Raw genomic sequence first — 27,228 nt, forward strand, 5'->3', positions numbered from 1 at the left:
ACGCAATAATGGTGCCTCTGCAAAACAGCCTCGGGAAGGAACTTGTTTTGGTGGAATGTGCTCGTTCAAAAGTTGTTTCAGTCGCGCAACTGAAAACTCAGATTGGACAGATAGTCTAGCTAGCTGTCTGGATTTACCCTGCAGAGATCTAAGGAGCAGTTAACCATAGTCCTCATAAATCCACCAGAGTTTAGAATGCCAACACAAAGAAAGCGGAAGGTGAGCGACATCCGGCCTAAAATGAGGGACAGCCGGCAGATCTGCCATCAGCACCGGAGCAATCCCCTAAATAAATTGTCGTCGATATTGACTATTAACAGGTAAATCCTGCTATGTATCAAAACTGAAAATATGTGAACACATAGAATAAAAACATATTTCCCTGGTTCACCTGCATTTATAAGTTACGCCAGAGCATCACAGAATTAGTTGAAGGCATGCGAAATCAGTCTGCTGACCTTTGTCGCCCTTCCTCATCTCTCTGCTGGTCGTCAGTCTGTTGGAGCTGGCGGAGAGCATCCTGCAGGCATCTGATCTTGGCCTTCTTCTCATTCAGCACCATGACAAAACGTGAGTACAGCGCCCCCTCCAACATCTCCTTATCCTCAACTTGCTGCTCCAGCCTGGTGGGAAAAGATAAGATAAGATAAACTTTATTGTCCCTAGGGAAATTTGTCTTGGGCAAAAAGTACTGACAACAGCTGCATACAAACACATCCATTTAATATCAATCAATCAGTTTGTAGACAGTACAAAATAATACATGACAGTACATAACAAGACAACAATTAAAGCACGCCAAAACATACATGCAGGAAAATGGACACCCGTGCATGTGCAAACACAGACAGACACAAGTTTTAAAAGCTGTAGGGTTGTTGTTCGTTTGCCTTCTGAGAGTAATTTGCTAAAAGGACTTATGCTGATGAATAGAAGTGATATATGAAATGAAAGATATACAAGTGAATCATTTGAAATGAGTTCCTAGAAATCCCAAGCCCAGTTTGCAACATCGGGTGGAACCCTTTATTCTCCCAAATAGGCGACCAGTGATGATGTCATACTAGGGGATTGCTGTACATAAAAACAGCTGGCAGCGGGACATAAAAAGCAAAGAAGAGCTTGCCCGCAAACAAGACAAACAACCAACAAATACCAGCGCTGAACATTCTATGAAAATAATTAGTGTCCCTCTGGGTATTTTCCATTCAATCTTGACATTTGCGCTTCATCACGTATTCTTTGAAGTGCTCATATTGTGCTTTTTCCCTTTCCTGTATTGTGTCATATATCTTTTTTGTGCATGTTATAGGTTTACAAAGTGAAAAAGCCCAAAGTCCACCCCAAAGGGACTTACCAACTCCAACAGAAAACACTGTTCACAAACTGCTCCAAACAGCTCTATTGTAGTCCAGCCTTTACTTTCGTGACGAACGTGCATCACTTTTTAACACACGTTATGATGCTCGCCTAGCTGCTAGCGTGGCACGTACTTACGATGCATGTGCGACTCCCAACAAAGACGGGATAGAAGTGAGATGTCTCACTCTGTAGCTAAAACAGAGAGCTCGACACACAAGGTGAAAAGAGGAGCTGCAGTAATGTGCAGTACAACAAAAATATGGTGTTTTATGAAAATTAAACCACATAAACCCATTCTGGTACAACATCTAAATACAATTATGAACCTGAAAATGAGGATAATATGAACACTTTAATAAACACACATTTAAATCCATCAGCAGAAAACACAGGGCTGCTTTCCTTCTCATCCTTACTCTCTGAGTATTCTCTGCTGCTCCTGTTTCAATCTATGGTTCTCCTCCAACAGCTGGCAGTTTTTTGACTTCAGACCTGTACTGCGCTTTAGGGACTGGCAAATCATCTCCCGGTTCAGCTCTAGAGGGTCTGGAGCTGGCTGGAGCTCCACGGAACCCAAGTGCACCTGAAGAAAGAAGAGTAGAAAAAGAAGAAGGAAAATGAGATAGCAACATCAAATCAGAGTACAAACTGCATGAGCATCAGCATTCCTATTGGTCGTCAGTTTTAATTTTTCATAAACAGTTGAGGAGTTCAGCAATGGGGGATGACCGCAGACTCCTAATCGGTCTTCCTCTGCATTGACATGTGACAGTTAAGATAGTTCATGGCACAAGGTAAGCATAACCTCTGGGTGCCTCCCTTTGAGAATGACCGACTGGGAGGAGACAACAGGACAGATTTAAGCCTATATATCTCCACTGCCCTGGGAGTACCAGGGGATCCTCTCAAAGACTGATGGAAAGTACCCAGGAAAAGCACATCTGGCACTTCAATCTTGACATGAGTAAGGGGCTGATAATAATCTCACATCCAACGCAGCTTCTAAAACCTGTTTACAGTCAAAAATGAGTAAGCATTTGCACCTTAATGCCATCCCAAGAAGCTCTGCAATATAGAGGTGCAACAAACCATTACATCACATTTTCTTTGAAGTGGGAGGCTTTTTATAAGATGTTGACGTGTTTTCTTCTGTCTGGGAGAAATACAGGATGGATTCATTGGTCACCAGTAAACTATGCACACAGTTTCCCCTCTGTTGCTATTTGTCTGTCACTCTTTGGAATCACAGAAAGGCTTCAGATGTAATAAAACATTCCTCATTTGGTTTGCATTTTGGCACAAAGTCACAGAGCGGTGGCTGAGGCACTGCAAATGTGGAAGTTTTTGAACATTTAGTTAATGTGTCAAAAATCAAAGCTGCCGCACCAAACACACATATCAACAGCTGTTCAAACTTTGTTTGCTTGTTGCCTTGGAGATTCTCGCATGCACGCACTCACACACACGCACACACGCACACACGCACACACGCACACACGCACACACACACACACACACACACACACACACACACACACACACACACACACACACACAGCGCAAGAGACTCTGGGAAACCAGAAGGTGATCAAGTGCTAAATCTTCACTGGGCTGTGTCGAAGTCACAGACCCAGTGTAATAAAGCCGCCATCTTCAAAAGATCTCATAAAATACTTGTCATTTCTGTCCGCTGTCCTGGCAGGCCACACAGCTGTTTTCCCCTCCACTGGTGAACCTGAACATGTTGAGTGGACATTCGCCTCACATCGCTGTCACAGCTTTTTTTTTTTTTTTTTTTCTTTGGTAGTCCTTTTCTCTCAATGTCAAATTTTCTTCTCTATGTTTTCTTAACCTGACTTCGCCAGATGGATTGCTTCGCATTTGCTCGGCTTATCCATCTGGGAACTTTCCGTTGGAGAACTTTTGGGAAGGGGCGGAAATACTGGTTAGCTGATTGGATGAACCATCTGTTTATCACCTATGTTGGTGATAGACGGGCCAAATCAACCAATCAGATCCACGAAGCGTATGAAAATACAACCACAAGCCCGCCCCTGCTGCTGCAGGCAAAGCATAGCTCGTTAGCTCAGCATGCAAGCAACATGTCGGTAAAGGAGATTTGCCGTTTGTGTAACAAGAATTTAGGAATAAAAGGCACCATTTCAGGTTCCCGAACCATATTCCAAAAGAAGGATCCAAGAGAAAAAAAGCATTAGCGAGCAGCTAACAAAATTAGGGCTACCGCTGTCTGAAAATACTGGTTAGCTGATTGGATAAACCATCTGTCTATCACCACCTAACCCACCTCAAAACCAACGCTGATTGGCCCGGTTGTTTGGCTAACGGCTCCAAATTTTTTCTGCCTCAAGATGCCAGACTGATCTGCGAGTGGAAAACTGGAGCTCGCGAGATCAGGACGGTCTCACGAGGCTAATGTTTTCTCTCCCTCCCTGATTTTTTTCTCTAAAGCCACCAGCAGATCAAATGTTTCACTCATCTAAAACCAAACATCTAAGAGATGAATTGGCACAATCCTCTGTGCTTACTTTCATGTATGAAATTTCATGTATGATGTTGTTGATCCTCTTTTTTTGATTAAGCACCGCCATCAGGTTAGAATTTTTATTTGGCATTTACAACCAGATGCCTACAAAATGAATTTCCCATCCGCCTCTAGCCTCGTGAGACCGTCCTGATCTCGCGAGCTCCAGTTTTCCACTCGCAGATCAGTCTGGCATCTTGAGACAGAGACAATTTGGAGCTGTTCGCCAAACGACCGGGCCAATCAGCGTTGGTTTTGAGGTGGTTTTAGGTGATGATAGACAGATGGTTTATCCAATCAGCTAACCAGTATTTTCAGACAGCGGTAGCCCTAATTCTGTTAGCTGCTCGCTATATGTACAACCTAGGCCATGCATCCGATCTGCACAAAACTTGGCACATAGCATCTCCAGAGGGACCTGACCAAAAGATATCAATAGAATTTTGCTACATTAAAGTATGCGCAGTTTACGACCAAACACATTTTCGTAGATAGCTACCAAACACAAACTTAAACAGATCTCGGGCAAATTAATTGCTATCAGCGAATAATTTGCATTCAGCATCCCACTACGATGCTCTGTACCAAATTTGGCAAAGATCGGCCATTAGGGGGCGCTATAATAAACGTTTGTGTTTTGACCAATAACTCAATGCATGTAAATTTAACACTTGCAATTGCAATTTCTCTGCCGTAGTAATTGCTGTCAACATGAAAATTGTGATGCTTGTTTGGCATGCTGCTCTGAGGCTCGGTACCAAATGTGGTGAAGATCGGCCATTAGGTGGCGCTATAGTCAACATAGATGAGTTTTGGCCCTTAACTCAATCAATGGGATGGAATGGGATATTTGCAATGGCAATGTACTACAGACCTTGCAGCTCACACCTCGCAATAGTTCCTGATGTTTGCCTCCCCACCATTACGCTTTGGGTTCCGCTTTCGCATGCACAGGGGCACAGGGGCTCACGTGCGGTCCACTCAGTATCCTTCCACAATACAATCAATATAGATTAAGTGATAATTCTGTAGAAAATCTCTTTGAATGGTGACATGCTTATTCAGTGCAAGTGCTGCCAGTCTGATCAAAAGAAGGAAATCAGTGATTTAACAAAATTATTAATAGGGTGGGGACACAGAGGAGACCACCCAGAATCTAAGGAGGATGAGGTTCTCAAGAGCTCATAAATATCAAGAACATCAGGATGTCACAGTGATACAGTGCAGGCCCCTCTCAGGGATTTAGAGGTAATTTGTGTGATACTGAGCTTCATAAGTCATCGGCAAGTACATTTGGTGGTGATTCTGTGTTTGTGCAAGATGGTCCACCATTAACAGGAAACAGCGAGGCTGAGGTAGGAAGAGGCCCATTAAGAAGGGCTGATGTTTAGCTCACTCATATTAGACTGTTGTATTATGTCTTTTATTTCTTGAAAGCTTAACTAGGGACAAGGCCTGGCATCGGTTGCACTTTGTTTGAATGTAACAACGTCTACATGTATTGTCCCTGTTAAAAAAAAATGAAGAACATAAAATAAATGTGAAAGCTTTGTTCTAACCTCTTCTATCTTCTCCACAGACCCCTCATCTCCCTTTTACTACCTGTGCTTTCAGATGAAAGGAAATTTGGCAATAAATCAGCCCTGTTAGAAAAAATAATGTGAAGGCTTTGAAGTCTAAAATGCTGAATACACTAATGTTTCCACACTTTAAAGAATGTTGCAATGTCCTACATTTACTGTACAAGTCTCACTCCATTATAATGTCAAATGTCAAACTTTGTCATCGATGTTTTACCCACTGACACCGTTCAAGACCATAAATCTTCCTGACCAGTGTGTTAACATGGTATTACCAGTTTAAGACACCAGATACAGACATCTAAAGTGCTGGAAGCACAGCCCTTATTTATTGGATTAACATTGGAAATGATACTGCAGCTGTTGTTTATTTCTTCTGTTCCTTCTTTTAAATAGCAAAGGTTGTGTGTTTCACCGTCTTTACTTTCAAGTTTTCTAGGAAAACCTACTGAAGTAAACATGAGAATTCCAGATCACCAAAAGTTTACCTTTAGCTTGTTGTGCAGCATGGAAAGAGGAAGGGTGCTCTAAACCAGTGGTTCCCAACCTGGGGTCCGGGCACCCCCAGGGGGGGCGGCAAAGATCACAGGGGGGGGCGCGAGTCTTTATCTGGTTTGAGGTTGAGGTAAAAAAAAAATGTTGCACATGTTAAAAAAATGATGATAATACACTAGAATATCTAATGTATACAAAAGTTTGTATGAAAACTATATATTTTGTTGTATCCTCATTTTTCCTGCCGCCACGGCATCACTATTTTATGAATGAAACATGGAGGAGAAACGTAACAGTGCTGATAACTGCTCTGTATCAAAAAAGAAAGTAAGGCTCTATCTCGAGAGTTACCTCAACTTCGGTTTCGGGCGGGGGGGGGGGCTCAGCTTTTCTTAGACATGAGTAGGGGGGCGCCAAGGAAAAAAGGTTGGGAACCACTGCTCTAAACAAAATATAAATCTGGAAATGTAGGCAAGCAGCATGCTAAGTTTCACCTACCACTGATAGATAGTAATGACTGTTTTTTATTGATTTAAGTTCCTTGTTGAAAGACAGAAAAGGGCTACAAAGCTCCCTTTATTTTCCTGAGCTTCTGCTTCTCCCCTGAGACACAGAGATAAAGTTAAAGGTCAGACACTGTTGCCACCCTATGCAAAGGTGTGGGAGGTCAGACTGTTTGTCTGTGATCCACGACCCACTGCCACATTTTTCTACTGTGTTAAATAAAATAAGCAAATTGTTCACAGATGTTGTTTCAGCCTTTAACAGCATTAGACATATGACTTTTATATGACAGGGTGGGCTGATTTATGACAATTAAAACATCAATGCAGCGAAGATGACAAGAAAGACAGAAAAGGAAATAACCTCTAAAATAAGATGAGATGCTTCCTGCATCTCTCTGTGTCTGAGATAAATATCATGACCTTGCAAACCCCAAAAGATCAACCTTTTGGGGTGAGTCATTTTGTATAGAACATCATCAAAAAAGACTAAAAAGATTTAACATGACATGGGAATGTAAAATCTTTCAGGATTCAGGATTATTGCCGGACATTACAACACTGTCCGATGTGTGTGTGTGTGTGTGTGTGTGTGTGTGTGTGTGTGTGTGTGTGTGTGGTCTAACTGTTTGTTTGTGTGTGAGTCTCCAGACAGCTAGCCAGACCATAAGGTCAAACCCGTGGAGAAGAGGGGATGCAGGTGTGGAGGACAAAGCCAAAAGAACACAGTCCCAGTGAAAAAGATACCACAACACACACTCTATGGGCACAGAGGACACAAAGCTGTCCTTGTCACACTGTCCAACACACAACCACCCACCATTTATTCCCATGGATTAGAAGACTATTACTCCCATTAATCAATAACTAGTAATCAATAATATTACAGTAAGTTAGCATTATTGGAAATCAAAGATTAAAGATCTCTGGCATTTATTTATCTCAGTTGCAAACAAAAAGTCCAGCTCATAATAATAAAGATCAAATATATTATTTCATATGAGGGAAAAATATGAAGTCAGTGGTCCAATCCCCTTTTTTCTATTATTATGTCCAAGGGAACAGGGAAGTGAGTGGGTGAGCACTGTGTGCATAATGACAAAGACACGATGTTCATGGGTGGGCACGGGTGCTCAGTATAGGAAGTGTGGGCAAGGAGCGGAGTTCAGCTTGTCCCATCAGCTCCTTCATCCGCCATGCAGAGGCGTGAGGCCAGATAAAGAGCAGGAAGTGAGGGGCGACAGCACTCAGTCTGTCCCTGATATGAATGTTCCTATAAACAAAGGCCATGCTATGGCACAGTACCAGAAAAGGTAGTGGGGGAAAATAATTAAAATAGTTAATTTTGCTTAGCTATCTGCCTAGAATATTGGGTTGAGAGACGTTTAACGCAAGGAAGGTAGACATTATTAACGTTAACTCTCAACCAGAGAGACAAACTACAACTCAGTAAAAATCTACTGTGATGTGGAACCTCCTGGTGATGACAGAAGGAAAAATGCATTGGTGTTCTACCACAATTTTCCACACACTAAAAGTAGAACAAAAGCTTTACTACAACTGTAAAAGCCAAACATTTAACCGTGGATGATTGCGGATTTTATTCAATTTTTTCTGAAACCACAATAAAAGTTTTTTGGCCGCGTAATGGGATTGAAAATTTGCATCGCCAGCAATGGGTTTAGTGGCCATTTGTATTTGGGCCTCTCAAAACATGGCCACTGCTAACATTGACTAATGTGATTAAAAAGATCAGTCTCATGCAGGCAGATGGTAGCCTGGTCCTACCAGACTCTTGTACATTTCATTTGTCCAGAGAGTCTCGCCTCTCTCCACTGACAAGTGTTAACCTTCCTAGAAGGCGGGTACTCTGTTGAAGTTTAAAACTATTGGATCTGCCCAGAGCAACTCTGTATCTGCCATAACTAAACGCTAAAGTTTGGTCGTGACGTTGGCTTAGCATTGCTAGCGTTCGCCCTTAGCCAACTCCTTCACCACTAACGGAGCGAGCTGGAAAATCTAACTTTTCCCGAACCCCATGGTGAGGATGGCCACAACATCATGGCCACCAACACAACTTAGCAAAGAGTTTTGTTCGGGCTTTAACTTCTGGATATTTGGCAGCGTTGCCACAACGGACCAAATGGCTTCGCTGGCATTTTTCTCCGCCGCCATTACGGAACTACAACTGTAGCGCACGGCCTCAAAGTCATTGTTCTTAGCCACTCCCTCTGTTCGCTGATTGGACCGCCAAAATATTTGTCTGGAGAAAACCCAAGACTATACCGCAAACCCAGACATAGTACTGAAGGGAAATGAGATTGAGCGTAAGTACGTAGGAGGGCGGAGCCAGGCTAGGCAGCTGGTGGTCTTTGGCAAAAAACCTAAGATAATAAAGTGAAAAATCACATAGGGGAGCCCCTATGGCAACTTTGGACTCTGGGAAATTATGATGGGTATTTTTAAAAGTTTTTTGACATTAAACACAAAACATTTACTTAAAAAAAGAATTCAAAAATGTATCCACAATGAAAATAACCGTTGCAGCCCTGAGCCAGTATCACAGCTTTTTCAATACAGCAATGAGCAGCTTTACAACGGATTAAGACCCAAAGGCTGAACATCAATACACAAGGAGTACTTGTTTTGAAAAACCAAAAGGAAACCCTGATGAAGGGACCTCTTATCCTGTCATTTATCTCCAGTTTGCATTTACTTCACGTTTTGAAACATATTATTACGGAAAATGATATGCACAGTGAACTAGACATTTGCATTTACAACGTGCAGAGGTTAGCTATTAGATATATGGCTTGACAATGTTTGGTACAGTGGGACACAAAAATAGAGAAAGAAAGAAATTAAAATAAGACAGCTTTGAGATATGCCACCAAACAGGGTGGAAAAGCTGCAAAGTCTAAAAAGAGAGGAAATAGGACACCAAACAGATGAATAAGATCAACAAATAAGAAAAATTTACATGAAGACAGGGAATTGAAAAACAAGCCAATGAATCACCACATTAAAGTTGCTAAAAGTAGCTATAGGACAGAAATAGGTCACATATTAATGTATTATCATTTTATCTATGAAGTTTTTGCTTTTGGCAAAATTATCATGCACACATGATTTACAAATATCAGAGTTGTAAATAATTGACAAACGCAGGCTGTGAATTTACAAACACTCACAATTATATATTGAATCATTTCACACTTCAGTATTTGGGATAATTCAATCAAAATAAGAAAAACATGGACTACTGGCATCATTCCGCACAGCTGGAATCCCCAGTGAACTATAACACAAGTTCAATTTGACAAACATAAAACATCATTGTCACATGCATCCACCCAGACTCATCCAGAATCGTGCTGCTTCAATTACCACAACTGTCAAGAATTAGAGAAAGCTGGTCTGAAGTAAGAATTGTGTAGCTTAGTGATACTGGAAAACAGGATGCCTCTGGATAACTGATCAAACACTTGTGTGACTGTGTATGCTTAGTAAAATTGTGTAATCAACTTATCTCAGTGAAATTACAATTAGGCCTACATAAACAACAGAAAAAATATACAAACTTCAGATTGTTGAGGAGCCAAATCAAGTTCCTAAACAGACGTACAGTATCTGTTAATTCCACTTGAATGCTCCAAAGTACTTAGAACATTACGTGTCCGTATGAGAATATTTATTTTTCCACCAAGGAAGGATTGGTACTTAAAAGGCAATTAAGGAGGAGACCATGTCTGACTTAGCCATGTAAAACACCTGCTTAGTAGCAGTTTAACAACGAACACTCAAATTACATTCATCATTACAACTTCTGGGGTCATATTCATAAAATATTAATGTCAGTTTAAGTTCGCCACCTGTTTTGTCTCCAGCCTCCTTCTATTTCCAGAGGAAACTTGCCTCATTTTTGGTCATTTCTGCACCCTGAAATTATCTGGCTGGGAAAATATGTTGCACTTTTTAACCTCTTGACGTGTTGAAAAAAAAGGCAAACAAGGGAAGAAAAAGAACAAGAAAAGAAGCAGGTGTTAGACAAGAGTGGTAGTTAGCACTTCATGCAAACTGTCCCCGAGGATTCTTAGAATTGTGTCTACCACACACATACTGCACACAGCAATGATTGCAATTTCAAAGCCTTGATGAGCCTAACTAAAGTTACCACCTGGTCGTATTCCTACATCCAAAGTAGTAACACTAGTCAATCACTGTGAATTGTATTTAGCATTAACAGTTAAACTAAGCTACATTTGGGGAAATCATGTGTACCTCTATATGTTAATTAGTCTGAAAAAGAAAACATCCACAAAAACACAACATGTGTTGTTTAGAATATCCATTCTGTATTCATATTCTTATCATTTCATTATTGAAATATGGCATGCAGTTACAAAATCCTTTGCAGTAAAAATAACCGTTTTGCCAAGTATGTAAATTAGCCTGGCCACCTCATCTTAAACCAACAGTATATCTGCACGCCTGGACACATGCACACATAGGCACACTTGTATACACAGCATAGGCGCCGATTTATGTTTTCCTCCGTGGGTGCTCACAGACGCATGCCCAAGTAAGTCAAAAAATGTTTGCATTTCAGAATCTTAGGAAATGGACAGCGGCCGATACAAACACACTATTAACCATATAATGAAGTGGTAAAGTAGGCAATCTTCTCACAAATACAGATAGGATTGGAGATGAGAAGTTTAACTGACCACCAACTACCTACCGTTGACCTGACGGAGCACCACGACCGGCAGCTCGCGGTGCTCTGTATCCAGCCCATAGTCACCTATTCTGGGGTAACTAGACCACCAACTACCGCTGACCTAACGGAGCACCACGACCGGCCGCTCGCGGTGCTCTGTATCTAGCGCGCAGTAACTGATTCTGGGCTATCAACCGCGATCAGCTTCGTGGGAAATTAAGAACTCTCTGCACTAGTGGTGGATGTCGTTGATGCACTTGCATCATTAGCTTTGCTTTTTTAATAACAAATCTGTCCATTTAATTCTCACTCGGATTACCTAACGCAAATGCACGCACTGTGGGGGGGAGCGGGTGGAGGCGTTTTCATCCAAGAGAAGCAGTGATTGGTGGATAGGATATGGAGCCGGGGACTGACAGCGACATAACCAATCACATTATGACAGACACTCCACTTAGCATCAATTGCAATGTCTAATTTCAAATGAATGTAGCCTGCTGGCAGTCAGGGACACGTGGGTGCTCGGTGGATGCTCGGTATTTTCCGTGGGTGCTCGTACTCCGGAGCACCCACGGTATCAGCGCTGATGATACATAGCCCACACTCACAGACACAAAGAAAGCAAGGGTGAGTTGGACAAATAAAACAAAACGGCTCTAATCAACTGTTGTTTTACATTGTAAGATGGGGACGGCCCTGTCCATAAATCAGGGTTTTATGGTCTCTACAGTGATCCTAACCCCTTGGCCTTCTCCCTCTGGTTTCCTCTACCTGCACAGCAGCCCCAGGACCCGGAGTGACCTGCTCCCTGGAGGCAACAGCATCCTCTCATAGTTTGAAAGAATAACACCAAAATCCACTGAAAGCAAAGTGACCTGTCCTCCATCAGAGCTGTCACTCTCTGTGAACTACAGTATGTAAAAATCGCCTTAGCACAGAATCTAATGCATGTCTTTATCAGTGACTGCTGCATAAATTCAAAAAGAGGTACATTTTATGAAGGGAACTGATTGTTTACATTAAGGCAAGCGAGCTCCACCAAACAGACTTTTCTCTAAATGTTTATGAGCTGTAGCCATTAAACAACTGCCTTATATTGTTGCTATTAGATGACTGAAAGATTCCTATCTCTGGCTTTATTCCACAGTGGCCTGAAGGCAACCAAGCCGTTCTAATTCTGCTTTAATGTGGGGACACTATAACCCTTATCTTTTTAACAGCCCTCTATAAAAAGTAAGACTTCCTTTCTATTTTGTTGTATGTCGTTAGATGCGTTTATCCTCGGGGAACAGTGACAAGGGGGACGTGCATGATGTGGAATTCAAGGGTGAACTACTGATGGATCTACATCATTAAGAATAAACAAGAACTCTCTAAAATTGATCTTCAATAACAGTTTCCTCAACAGCTTTTGGTTCATTACCATATGTGTGTGATGTGTCCCTGAACAATGATGCAAAGGAACCAAAACCAATTCCAGCAAATATCATTGAACCACGGACCCGCAGGAGCCACAGCGGTTCCAGAGCTGCAGTTCCAGTCCAAACTTGCCATATGTCGGCAAGAGAGGTAAGCAGTTTAAAACTGCAGACATGTCGATATTCTCCATCTACAGGTAAGGCAAGTTAATAACTGCTGCAATGCTGACTCTTGTGCCACCTGCAGGGAATGTTGCTGGCACTGAAAATTAATAAGCTTGATAAATAAATTCCTAAGTTTTAAGGTGTGTCAGACGCCAAAACGTTATCACAGGGACATACATTTAAATACATTTTATTAAACAGTAGAAATATGCCATTCACATTACAAAGCAATCTACCAGAAATGTGCTTGTAAAACATGCCTGATGACCTTGCATTGGCTTGCAGCAAAGTTGAGACAAATTCAACGTTTTTTTCTGCATTATTTTTGCTGGAGCCCTCTGCGTTAGCATCACTGCTGTGCCAAGGCAGCAGTCCCATTAATGCAATGCTGCTGTCCGTCTGAACACAGCCTCAAAGCTGCTGCTGCTTGTAAATGTTATTATATTAACTTTAAAACCTAAAAAAGGTAAAGGTTTTGTCAGCTAGACCATGCTGACTACACACTCGGAGTATTATAATAAAAAGCCACCCAAAGCTTTTGCTCACCGAGATTTCATTGCAGATCTTCTGATACGAGAGGTGACAGTGATCTGGAGTGATGTGAAAAGAATACGCCTCCTTGTCACCTCCTCTCCTTCCTCCTTCGCCTCCTATTAGCGCTTGAAAAAGATCCTCAACATATCTTTCCCTTGTGGCTCCCATATCGTTGACTTCCCTTGTCACCTCATCCTCTGAAACTGGACAAACAGAAGGCATTTTTCTCATTTTTGGCATTATTTCAAATCCGTACAGTTGAGAGAAGGCCAAAGAGGTGATGGCAAACTGCAGAGCAAAACTATAAACATTAATTATGTAGCAATGTGAAAGCGGATTTAAAAGAAAGCCTGTCGAGAAACCTAGTGGAATGTCATCAGCTGTTGCACAGCTGCTCACGCGGGGCTGATGGTCCCAATTAACACATCAAACACTGAAACACTGAGGACCCAGAAGACCGCACATAGCTGTCACAACCCCATCTCTGCCTGTCAACTCTGCAGATGGACAGCAAAAGAAAACTAGTGAGCGGTTATGTTCCAGGTGTCCTTTGAGAGAAAATGTACTTGTGTGTATATGTAACCACAGAGAACACTGACTTGCACATACAAAGACAAGCCTTGTAGAGTTTAATCTACTTTCTACACCTGTAAGCTGCAGCACAGGAGTGAAGAGGAATGGTGAAACAAGGTCACTGCTGTCCCTCTGGTTAAAGGATAGTTTAATATAGTTACAATACTGTGAGATGGGGTTAAGCCAGGTGCCTACACAGTTTGGGAGCTCTGATGAATGGTAAACCTGGTGACAACCCAGTCTAGTCAATGGTCAAAAGAGTTCAGTCTTTGTAGAAGGCATAAGCCGAAGATTGTGCGTTGGGAATTGTTTGAGTAGTCCATGAGTCTTAATGTGTTTTTGCATATCTGAAGTCTTTACCTTCTCCGATCCATGCCGAGTTGCCATCAGTGAGTGCTAATGTGAACCCAGCACCCAGGTCTACAGCCCAGTCCACTCGCAGGATGTAGGGGGTGCGTGGATCATTAGCTACAGTGATCTGTCGGATTGTACCACTCATAACCTGCAAAAAAAGAAATCAAAAGATAGGAATTAAGAAACAAGGTGAAATTATGATTCACTGCTTCTGCAACGAGCCCGTGGCATGGTGTTCTGGATGTTTCGTAGGCCTACTGCTAGAATTTGGTCCTAGGACTTCCTTTGAAGATAGCCCTCCTATCAATCCGTTTTGATGTTGTAAGGTTGTCTTAGTCTTCCAGTTGCATCAATTGTTTTACTTCTTGGATTTGGTAATAAGCATCCCGGTGTGTCTTCAATTGGGGTCTCTGTGAGTCAGTGGAACCACACAGAGAGTTTGGCAGGTTTTTGCATGACCACCAGTGAGGTAATTGCACGCTTTAAAAATAAATAGAAGAATACTATTAAAAGAAGGCCCAGTTGTTGATTTAGTCAGTGTGTATATCCAACAATCTACAGTACACATATTTCTTAACATGAGTCTGCACATCCTTGCCTCACACAGCCAAACTACATCTCAAGAGTTTGCAAAACAAGATTCTGTAAAAAAATCAACTTGAGAGACTGAGCTCAAGCGTAAGCTCTTTAAACTCACACAGCTTTGTAACAACCATTAAAACTGCACGTTACACTGTAGGGGAAATTTTAACCTCAGCTGCGTGGACTATTCCTCATCTCAAATTTATTTAGATTTCAATGGATGGTTTGGGAGAAATAGGACATTTTAAGAAGAGCCATCATGTTCATGTCATTCGTTCAATCCCATGTAAGGTATTGCATTGATGTGAGTTAAGAGGATTGCCAATCATCTATTGCGGCAAAGCCCGTGGGATACATGCTCTTAGAGTTACTTGATACTGTGAACTAAACGTTATTTGCCAATACTACGCTGCTCAATGACTGTGCTGAGCGAGCTCGTTTGGTAATGTCACCTTGCCCTCAGGCTAATACCTTTGCTAGCTGACTCACTGCTGCAGTTAAAGTTAAGTCTCCTGCCAGAAGCAGCCTATGTTCAACAGATCAGTTACGAAAGATGTTGCTCTAACGATTACTAATGGAATATGATCCATGAGATGGTTCCTGACATGTCCTTTTGGTTTACTGGCAACTTATCAGGTTTTTTTCTTCTCAGAGGGCTTGAGAAACTTTTACTTGATTACGGATGTTCAGGCCAGAACATGTGATTACTGCTTCCACGTGAAGTGAGAGGTGAGTTGGACATCTTCCCTGCTTAACTACAGGGCAAAGTGTGTGGAGATGGAGGGAAAAGGACGGCTAAATTGGCAGTTAGCCAAGCTGGACATGTTTGAAAAAATGAAAATGACCTCTTTCAGACACTATGCAATAAGTTAGGACATGACAGCACTTTTTTTTTTTTTTTTTTTTTTATTCTGTCTTTGCATCCCCCACCATATATGCTGACAGAGCAGGTGGTCAAGGTTATTCAAAATGAGACATACAGCAGAGATTTGACATAGACAAACACATGTGCCCTCTCCACAGACACACACACACACACACACACACACACACACACACACACACACACACACACACACACACACACACACACACACACACACACACACACACACACACACACACACACACACACACACATGCACAAAGAACCTGAAGAAACAGATTAAAGTTGACCCCTTGTGCTTCGAGAAGGGGTGTGGCTGGACGAAAGGGGATGAAGGGTTCAACTTTAACCCCATAAAGAGAGCCCAGCTACTCATTAGTTACTGTAACATCTGTTGTGCAGAGACGATAACCCTGTGGTAATGACAGAAGGACACTCCAATTAAATAAACAGCGCTGTCTGTCAGGAATGGAGAGCTGCGCAAAACCTTCAAAGTCAATCCCGAAGTCTTCCTGTTCAGTTCCTCGATCGGCGGACACATCACTGGAATGCTTAAATCATCAACGAAAAAGCTCCCCACAGCTTTGACACACAACCCTTATCCTCCTCTCTTACTCCCTCTATAATTTCTTTGCTCAACCTTTTCGTTGTCTTTTCTTCAGCATTGCTGCATATGAAAATAGACTTAAAGGGGTGATAGAATGCAAAACCGATTTTACCCTGTCATAGTTGAATAACGACAGTTTGGTGGGTAAATAGGACATACATAGAAGCTCAAAGTCCCACTGACACCCCTTTACTATGAAAATCTCATATTTTGAAACTGCCGCTGAAAACAGGTGAATCCCAACAAAGCTGGAAGTTGACGTCAACCTCCCAAAAACCGGAACCTTTGTCAGCCCATGGATGGCTAATTGCAAATTTTGTCCGACTGTGTGTCGGAGTTCAGCGCCGGTGCTGCCTGTGTTGCTGCCTCGCTGCCCAGCCTGCCTTCCTTCACACACCCCGGTCTGCTCTGAGCTCGATTGAGCTCCGTTACGACTGACAGCCCACAGCACTCCATACCCGCGCAAAGTCACCGGTTTTTGGCAAATGGACTACAACATGCTGGTGCTCTAACAGAGCTCCAGGGCCTGCAGCTCCCCTCTTCCTAATGCCAGGTGTGTGTGAGTGAGAGCGCGGTCAGAGAGCTTGTTACGCCAGCAATCTCTTACCACAGGTTCCAGTTAATCTTATAATGTGTGTAATTATAATGTGTTGAGTTATTTAAACAAACGATCGGTGAAATACACGCCTCTTGTCCGCGAGTCTCATTGATAGAGCCTGCGGCTGGATGGAGCTATAGCTAGAGCTTAGAATTCCTCTGGAATTCACAAAAATTCATTAACTTGAAATCGGACACCGTTGTTAGCTTTATAAGACATTTAGTTAGATGTTGTATAACTGGCTTGACGAAATTCAAACTGTAAATATACTCGGAATTACGCCAAAAATGAAGCTAACTATCCGTGATTTGTAGCTACACACAGCTAGGATTGAAGGGACAGTCGCAGCTAACGAAACCCTTACAGCTCACAAATATTCATTAACTTGAAATCCGACACCGTTGTTAGCTTTATAAGACATTTAGTTAGATGTATAAGTGACGTGACGAAATTCAAACTGTAAATATACTCGAATTACGACCAAAAATGAAGCTAACTAGCCGCAATCTTGTACACATAGGATTATAGGGACTGTCGCAGCTAACGAAACCCTTACAGTTCACAAATATTCATTAACTTGAAATCGGACACCGTTGTTAGCTTTATAAAACATTTAGTTAGATGTTGTATAACTGGCGTGACGAAATTCAAACTGTAAATATACTCGAATTAAGACCAAAAATGAAGCTAACTATCTGTGATTTGTAGCTACACATAGATAGGATTGAAGGGACAGTCGCAGCTAACGAAACACCTAGCTAAACTTCACAAATATTAATTAACTTGAAATCGGACACCGTTGTAAGCTTTATAAGACATTTAGGTATATGTTGTATAGCTAAGTGGCGTGACATTGTGTGTAACATGTGGTAAGAGTTTGCTGGTGTAACAAGCTCGCTGACCGCGCTCTCACTATCACACAACTGGCCATTTAGCTAGCAGGAAGAGAGGAGTTACAGCCCCCTGGAGCTCTGTCAGGGCTGCCAGCCGTAACGGAGCTGACAGCAGGCCGGGCTCTGTGAAGGAAGGCTGGCCGGGCGGCGAGGCAGCAGCACCGCCGCTGAAGTCCGACACACAGTCTTACCATATTTGCAATTAGCCATCAATTTTCATAAAACGGCCCATATTTGAGCTTTATATAGTTGATTTCTCACATAAAAAAGTCTCACAAGTGAATTTGGTAATGAAGCATTGCTGTGTCTGGAATATAAGATTCTGTCGCTTCTCTAATGTGTGTATTGGGGGATTTGCTCAACCAATCAGCGCGCATCTCTAATGTCTGCCTATGGCAATTCGCTCAACCAATCAGCGCGCAGCTCATCTAAATATTCACGAGCATACCATATTTGGAAGAAAAGCTCTTGTTACAAATAGGGCCAAAACACAGGGATGCATAAGGGCCAATAAAATATCAACCAGGCCATTTTCAGCCCAACCAATGTTACATACCCCATTAGGAGACCATAAGGAACAGTGTGAAATACTCTATATAATCATTCTATCACCCCTTTAACTCTGCAGGAAGTACTAGGCAAATGAGTCACAAAGAGAGACTCTACTGTAATTATGCATCTTGTGTCTTCAATGAGGAGTCCATACAGAGTAGAACAAGCTAATGCAGTTAACTGTCTCTTTAATGGGCCTGGACTATTAAAACAGCCCTCTCACTGTCCTTTCACTGGACTTTCCCCTCATGTTTTCTCCAAAACAGTGGATTCAAGATGAAAAGGAGAACTCTTTGGCTAGTCCACGATATATCACATCAGCAGACTGTGCCATAGCCTTTTAGTCATTGTTCTTTCCATGTGTGGGCTACCTGAAGCCACTTGACAAATAGAAACAGTATGTTGTTGCAAATATAACACTGACTACAATGAATCAAGGCCTAAAGAGTAAAGTGTGTGTGTCCATAAATTGACTGATGCATGCCTCAAAGACCAGGTTTGAAAAACTACTGTAATTTAACCATGGAGATTTTTACTACTTATATTCGTGCTGATTGCAGAGACTGCAATGAAGTGGTGATGGGTCAGAGTCAAACTTCGTCTCGTGCTGTGTGACAAAATGTGCCTTCTCTTACATGCAGTACTCCTTACACATAGGCTAGATTAAAAGATGTCTTGTCCCCATAAAGTAGCAAAAGCATCTGAGATTGGTCAAAAGTTTCAGACCTACAGTATATTTAACATCTTCTTGGTGGATTATCTCGGCCTCTCTACTACTCAGCGTCAACATAGCTTACCCCCTTTATCGACATTATCGGGGATAAGAAAAGCTTTTTTAAATTCTCAATTTCACGATTCCGTCCATGATTCTGTTATCACAGAAACTATTTGGCTCTACTTTAATGCTGCCATCAGTCTGTGACCGGCCCCCGGCAGGCCCTTGTCAAAAACAGACACTTGCCACCGGGCCTGAAAACTTTTCTGGGTGAAACCCTGGTCAATAACCCATTTTAGAATAGAAACTGTACCAGTGGTTGTTTGCACCACTGGTTGTGAGGAGATGACTAATTTAGACAAGAGGGCAATCCTTTTAAACAAACATACATAGCTAGCCTGAAAGGGCTGCCCACGTGGCCTCAACTCTTCTGTATCATGTTGTACACAACATCTTGCTAACCTTGGATTCAGCCGCACAATAACAGGTTATTTTCACATCTCCAATTTTGACATAGGAATAAGTTACAGTACTTAAAACTTGCTCAGTTACAATGTAAAGCAACTCTCAATGAAGATTGTGGTTGTGTAAAAGTATAGAGACCAAGGCACAATACAACCTGTGACAGCACAACATTGGTGGTGTAATTAGCCTAACTTTTATTCCCATCTGAGGGTCAAAACTGCAAAGAAGCCACACGACCAGTGTCACTGCAAGTACCTCCATCCATTCCTTGAAGAAAGTTTTACTCTTGGCATCGAAATATGAATATTATTCTAAAGAGTTTGACCTGATGTTCTCTCTAATAGAAATAAGAAAAGATTGCACATACATTAAGCTTTGATTTGACTACAGTAATCAGCATGTGTGTACTAAATAGGTCAGTGCACTGTAAACTTTAAAACGTAATCACATTAAAGGTGCAGTAGGTAAGACTTATAAAACTAACTTTCTGTCATATTTGCTGAAACTGACCCTATGTTCGAGTAGAACTACATGAAGCAGGTAATTTGCAAAAATCCACTGCTCCCTGTTCAGATGCACCAGGGGGGTGTCTAACTGCATGTCAATCACTGGTCATGCACACGCATTCATTCTCCCTTGTGGGGGGAGGGCCTTAGGAGACAGTTTTGGGTTTTAGCGGAAAGGGGGGGAGGGACTGAGAAGTTGTCGATGTTCACATTTTTTGGCTAAGTTCTGGATCTTCGCAATCCTACCTACGGCACCTTTAAGAGGAACGTGCATCTGTTTAAAGTACACTTGCACATCTCTTGCTGTTGGAAACTCTCCATTTGAAGTCTTTTTTTACACCAAGTTTTTATCCACATCCACATTATCCTCTTGTTGAAAAAAATATGCAAAACATGATTCATGTGTGGTTTATAATCTGACAGATTTCTTCTTACATGAAGAGCTCTGCAGGAGTGTCTGTGAAAGAAGGGTTGAGGGGAATTTATGAAACATGGTTTCAATGCAATCAAGATGCTGCCGTGGCTGGTTGGAGGGAGGGGACTTCATTGTAAAAACGTAAAGGGAAAAGTGGACCACAAAAATGTCAGTCTTACGTCACCAAAAAAGAGGATAGTATCTATCAGGGTATGAAAATATAAAGATAAATATACCAGTCAAATTTCTCTATATGATTAAAACTAAGGATTTGTTTATATATATATATATATATATATATATATATATATATAATTGTGAAGTCTGCAACATGTTATGAATCCTCATCTCATGTTACCAATGGCCAAAGTGATACAACTGAAGAAGTCTCTCAGCAATATATCTGCCTTATAATATACAGATGTTCACTTCCTTCTCTTTCCCATAACACCTCAGATTGTATTATAATTCACAGCCTAATGAAATACACCCTACACTAATTTTATATAACGTTATACTAACTTCCGGGTTCTATTACAGATACGCCTTGGTTTTCTCTAATAGTCGGAATTCACTTTAGGTTTGGTCACGTGTATGTAAAACACTTAACGTACATATTTCCTCAAAATACTTACTGTATTGTATGGGCTAACTACAGCGTTGTCCAAACGATGGCATTTTTGTATGAAACTGAACTCATGCTGCTCTCTCTGTTGACAGTTTTAGAAAGAAATTTCAACCTTCACCTCCTGTGTTCTCATACTGTAGGTTCTCAGCCAACCAGCAAACGAGGTTTCGCGCGCAATGCGTCGTTACGTAACGTAAACATATTTGGTTACGTTAGCTACGTATGTTCCAGAGAGCAGGAAATGTGATGTGGCTTTGACTCACAACAAAAAATGGTAAGGTTGTTTTTTGTTAATCAAGTGCTTCTGCTCTTTGACAGTGTATTTTATGCATATTCTATAACACACATTCTACGTCTAATCTGTGTCCGAAAAACACTGTGACAACAACTAATGCTTGCATTCGGTGTAAAGCAGGATGTATAGTAAATGCTAAACTAGCTTGCTAGCATTGGCTAGCTAAAATAGGCTAAACGTTAAGCCAATCTATCTTTCACATGTATGTTTCTATTCTTAAATCTCACTTTACTATATTTTCATATCATCCCGTAAGTTGCAGTCGTGTGTCAACATGAGTAGTTTGATAACAAAAGCTTAATGTGTCGCAAATTAATGAGTAACGTTACAAACAATGCTGGCATCGCAATGTTTTGAGGTGTGTGCCACGTAGCTGCACCATTCTTTAGGGAGCATGTAACGTTATATGTATGTGTGTGGCTCGGCAGTACAAAGTTGAGCTCATAATAACGGGGATATTTAAAACCAAAGCTCTTAAGTAAGTAGGTATCTTGACTATTCCCAGAATGATTTATTTAACTGAAATCTTAATGACAAGCGGACAAATTATTAAAACGTCCTTCTTAAACAAAACATGTAGCAACAACAAACACACATGCATGATCGCCGCAGGCAGAATCATATGTATCACAATGTCCAAAATATTATCCAAATACACACTTTTAAAACGGTTATAATGTTGTCATTTTGCCAACAATAACATTTTAGTAATCTAGTACTAAGTTAGCTGTGGCAGGAGTGTAATTAGTGCTATCTGGTAACAAGACAAAAAGAGTTTGCATGCTAATTTATTTATTTTTAAATGCATGATTATGTCAAATTATCTAAATGCCTAAAAGGCATGTAAATCACCATGTTAGGAATGTATCATATTTAAATATCTGGATTTCAGGGCACATATGAGAGCATCCCAGAATTATACTACATTAACAGTTTTAGGATTAATACACATATTTCTGTGAGTAGAAACGGAAGGTTCCAGAAGAGGTTGCATCAGAAATAATTATAAAGCCCTTTGGTAGTTTCCTCTTTGGAGTGCAGAGTAGTTAATTACGTGTATGATGTTCCTTGTCTTTGACTGTGAGATGTCCAGTATTGTTGGCCAACTAAGCTGCACCCCAGTGTAGATGACAGGCAAGGACAGAGCCACACATTTATTTCCAAACAGGGAAGGGATGACTTAGCCAATTTCATCAGTATCATCCTCATTTAGCGTTGCTTACCATGTCAGGAGCATCAGCAGACATACAATTGGCAAAAGGCTAGAAAAGTATGCATTTAACACACCAAAACTAACACAAATCACTAATCTGCACTTCGGACTGTTTGGCATGAAGTCAGGTCTTACAGTTTGTTATGGCTTTTAAATAAGCTACATAGCTTAAAGCTAGACAGAGTAGTCTTGGGTCTCCGTTTTGGCACATGGCAGTATGAGATTTAGATTTTTCTTAAGCCACAAAATTGATTTAGTAAATTAGTATATTAAAATGTAGGATAATTTTGACTGGCACGCCATAGAAAACATGCTATTTGGCGTTGAGTCTTTGACAATGGTGTGAGTCTAACTGGGTCTACACAGCCAGCCCAGTTCTTTGTCACACAGAATGCACAGCTGGTACAACAACATTCCTTGTGACAAGTATAGCATGGCACAAGTGTTACAGAAAATTAACTAAAGGGAAGTCAGTGTTTCTAATTGGTATGATGTATTGCTTGTAAGCTGCACTAGATCATGTCTGTTACTAAATATATAATTTCTTTTTCATCTTGCAGTCGGCCATTTTCAACTTCCAGTCACTGTTAACAGTGATTCTCCTCCTGATTTGTACCTGTGCCTACATCAGAGCGCTGGCTCCCAGTATGCTAGACAAGAACAAGTCCGGGTATGCTCAGATACTATATGAGATACTAAACAATGAAGCTGCAATTGATGTCTTTCCAGTGATTAATTGAACCTTTGTCTCTTAGATTGGGACACCATGTTATATCAAACTGCATAACCAAATCTTTGTAGTGTTAATACACTTCATTACTATCACTTATTATCTAAGTCTAAGACTCAGGGTGGAATAAAGACATTGAAAAAGATCACACTCTTCTCATATGGCCACTATAATTCAGTCAGTGCTTGCTACTGTGTAGTAATACAGCAATCAGTGACAATGCTAAGATACACATTATTAGTTTTTCATGTAAGTGCTATACATTCTGCTCCATCCTATAAGTAATTCAGTAGTTCTGTATTTCAACTTATATTAGAGCTGTTTTTTTTCTTTCTGTGGTAGAAACAGTCTGTGATAAAGCTGATTCTGCTTGAAATGTAGAATTTGAATGGAGTGTATGTATGTAAGCCCTATCATTTTAAATGATCCATCCCTCTGCAACTCACTTTACTGCTTTTATGACAGTAAACTGAATATATTTGAGTTTTGCACGAAACAGACATTTCAGGATTTCATCTTTGGGAAACACTGGTCAACATGTGTTAACAATCTTCTGACATTTAAGACCAAACAACTAATCGATTAATCAAGAAAATAATCAACAGTTAAAAAAATCATTAGTTGCAGCTATACTATTAAGGACACCTGCTTATTTCTTCCGCTAATAATAATAAGATCCTCGAGGCAAGTAAAGTAGCAGAAGGCCTATTATCACTGGATCATTATTATTCTTGGATGTGCAAACTCCATGATTCATTTCTAATAAGTCTGGCACAGCCCAAGAACCACACACACACACACCATTAGAACAGGGAGGGATACCCTCTTCAGACCAACAACAAATGAGAAAGAGTGGCAGATGGGATGATTTAAGAGTTTTCCCTCTGGATTGATTTGTTGACTAAGGTATTAGATGTTATTTGTGTTGATTTGGTGCCACACATTATGCAGATCATTTGTGGGTGGTAGTGATAGGCCTAGAATCTGAGGGGAAGAATTCATGTTTTCTACATAAAAACATTTGTACATAATACAAAACATTAAAACAAATAAATCACAATGAGATTCTGACACCATCTGGTCAGTTTGAAAGTTGGCTTTTAAACTTGTACACTTTCAGACAGACACACCCTCACACAGGCCAACAAGCACATCAGAAAAGCGAAGGCCTGGAATGCAACATTTGCCTCAGCTGTCACTAGAGATAATAAGACTTGCCTGCTGTCCCCCTCTCTTCCAATGTGAACACCCCTTACATGGAAATGGACATCTGATGCTGCCTGGGTTTTGTAGGAAGTTGAGCACAGTCCTCTTGGAAAGTTGTGCCAGGAGTCTGACTACCAGTTAGTGTAGCTCCCACCTTGACATATCAACACAGGGCCCAGCCTCTTTTTTTTTAACTTTTAATAGAGGCTTTTTTTTGTCTTTTTGTTTTAGTGCAGTAAAAGTACAACTAACTTTTACAAAGCAGTGAAAATAAATGGACACAGCTGAATAAACAGACATTTGTTCTTGCTTGTCATTTTCTAATTGTTTTTTGATTTGATTTTAGGCTTCTAGGAATTTTCTGGAAGTGTGCCAGAATAGGTAAGCCTATTTTTTTTTTTTTTGTTTATATCAATGAAATGTCGTAGCATTGCACTTAACATTATTTATTTCTCCAGGTGAGCGGAAGAGTCCCTGGGTTGCTTTCTGCTGTGTCGTCATGGCTTTTAGTATACTGTTTCTACAGTAGCAGTCCAAAGAAAACCACAAATGGAAACATTGGGGAAATGAACAGACAACAAGACATGGACAGTACAATCCCAGAAGCACAACAGGACCTCCGAGGGTATCACTTAGATAATATAAAAACGGGAGAGCCGTCACCATTCACCGTAGCCATGGAGAGAGAGAAAAATGTGTCTTGTGTAGGGGGGGAAGGATGAGCTGATAGCCCAAGAGTGTGTCTAGATCCCTCCACGGACTCCGGGTCTGTCCTTGTTTGCATATGTGGAATGTTTACTTACAGATGTGTGTGTGTGTGGGGGGGCAGGGGGCAATGTTTTTTTTTTGTTGTTATCTGCCATTTTGTTTAAAGGAAATAAGTCATTCTGGGATCAAAATGATACATTTTTAGTCCAAACATTTCAAACCGATGTTTTTTTGAAGTTGTCACAATTGCATCGACCATTTTGAAATTCTCCACAAAAACGGACCTTCATAAATGTTCATAACTGTTATGCGATTCACATTGAGGCTTATATTTGTAAACTGAGTTATAGCGAGGTATGACTTCAACCCATCTCAGCACCCTGTTTGTTGCCTGTGCCCTGTTTGTTGCATCTAGAAATGATCCTATTTCACAGCAAACAAAATGATAGTATAGCTCTTCAGGTGGCTAATAGTGCTACATGTTCCCCTCAAAGAGCTACTGATGTTTTTAAAGTCAGTCAGTTTGCTGCTATTTATTAAAAACAACCTTTTTGGTCATTTTTGGCTGTTGACATCTGTTTGTCTGTTGTGATGATGCCACACTGTAAAATGAAGTGTCATTATTGACTTCAAACATGCAAAATACATATTGATGAACCTGTTAAACTTTTGTCAATCTCTCTTGACTTGACTAGATTACACATACTGTACATGTCAGATTGCAAATGCAGAGTTAGACAACATGTTACGTGGTTAGGAGGAAACTACAACCCTAAATGGGCTGCACTTGAAATACTGGGGAAAAAGTCGGCTGGGTTTGCCTTCACACGACTCTCACAGACGGTTCCCCAACTCGTCAAATACCTACGCCTGGTCACGGCCCTTGGCATCTGATACCGACGGACAAGGCACTAACGTGCATGTGTGGCCGGATTGGCTACCAAAACAAAACAGCGAAGCTCGGATAACATAACACACAGAGGGAGTGTGACTTCATTCTCTGGTCAGCACCCCATTACTTCACTATATCTTAAAATTGCAACCACTTTTTTTACTGCTTTATTAATTTACTGAATATCGAGTACAGCTTCTTTTAAGTATGGCTGCATTAGGTTACAACGGAAGTGTAGTCCTCAGAGTGAGATGGACAGTGAAGAGTTTGCGATAACCTCTTCTATAACCTTGCAGTCAACACTCATCTTCACAGAGTTTACTGCAAAGAGCTGTCACCTGATTGTACCACACAACATGACCTTGCTAGATATCTGTTTAGTTCCAGATATGTTGTAGGGTAAGCTGCATTAGAATTACATTCAAACCAAGACGACCTTTGATGTAATGCCTTGGAGTATTGGATGAAATTCAGGAGACTGGGGAGGATATCCAGAATGTTTATTAGAAGGCTACAACTAAAACTGTGTAATTGCTGGTTTAGATGACAAATCCTCTCAATGGACAACTGTGGCAGCATAAAAGCAAAACACCACATGTAACAAGCTATAAGATTGCTATGAAAGGTTACTGGCAAGTTATAACTTCAGAATGTACCGTCTCGCTTGATTTTTACCGTCAGCCACGCAATTTATCAAATCTGACATGTACTGTTAAGGAAAATAGTAGAATTGCATTATGGGTTTGTCATGAAATTGAAAGAAAAAGCATAGAGGTAAACAGTTACTAGAGTGGATAACAACATCCACACAATGTTCTCTCTTCTGTGTGGTGCGGATTTATATAAAGAAGGAGACTTGTTGACACACTCACCTTTGATACTCGGTTCACTGCTGAGTGCCCAGATCCCAACACCCCCGCTCACAGTCCCTTGTTAGGGAACGTGGATCCCATATTGGCGTGCATCCGTTTTGGCACTCCCAGGTCGAGATAAAGCATCAAGTGAAGGATGCCGGTAAAGTTTGGATTATCAGGCAGTGACGCACATACAGGAGACACAGAGGAGCAGGACGCTCTCAGTCATCTGCTTCT

At 41.1% G+C, this 27,228-nt stretch overlaps 2 protein-coding genes across 8 annotated transcripts in view; one reads left to right on the forward strand and one right to left on the reverse strand.

The window, feature by feature from the left end:
- The window catches only part of LOC114555914 (DNA repair protein XRCC4), a 35,375-nt gene extending 14,116 nt beyond the window's left edge, over positions 1-21,259 (reverse strand). For 6 of the 7 annotated variants that reach the window (XR_003692609.1, XR_003692608.1, XR_003692607.1 and 3 more), the window contains exons 1-5: positions 21,101-21,259; positions 14,253-14,394; positions 13,332-13,522; positions 1,779-1,945; positions 459-623 (exon numbers count right to left, since the gene is read on the reverse strand). Coding sequence is in view for 4 of the 7 variants with exons in the window: in XM_028578680.1 (XP_028434481.1) it covers positions 459-623; positions 1,779-1,945; positions 13,332-13,522; positions 14,253-14,391 (662 nt within the window). In the remaining 3 variants the exon portion in view is untranslated. Of the gene's footprint in view, positions 1-458; positions 624-1,778; positions 1,946-13,331; positions 13,523-14,252; positions 14,395-21,100 lie in introns of those variants that run through there. The other variant, XM_028578681.1, reaches the window with a different exon arrangement.
- A 2-nt stretch (positions 21,260-21,261) lies between these two features.
- On the forward strand, positions 21,262-25,269 carry tmem167a (transmembrane protein 167A). Its single transcript, XM_028578682.1, has 4 exons — positions 21,262-21,367; positions 23,162-23,271; positions 24,884-24,918; positions 24,996-25,269. Exons 1-4 carry the CDS (start codon positions 21,365-21,367, stop codon positions 25,064-25,066), a joined length of 219 nt encoding a protein of 72 aa, XP_028434483.1. The 5' UTR covers positions 21,262-21,364; the 3' UTR covers positions 25,067-25,269.
- The last annotated feature ends 1,959 nt before the right edge of the window (positions 25,270-27,228 follow it).

The sequence above is a fragment of the Perca flavescens genome, chromosome 5 (genome assembly GCF_004354835.1).
Source record: "Perca flavescens isolate YP-PL-M2 chromosome 5, PFLA_1.0, whole genome shotgun sequence".
Classification (NCBI taxonomy): Eukaryota; Metazoa; Chordata; class Actinopteri; order Perciformes; family Percidae; genus Perca; species Perca flavescens.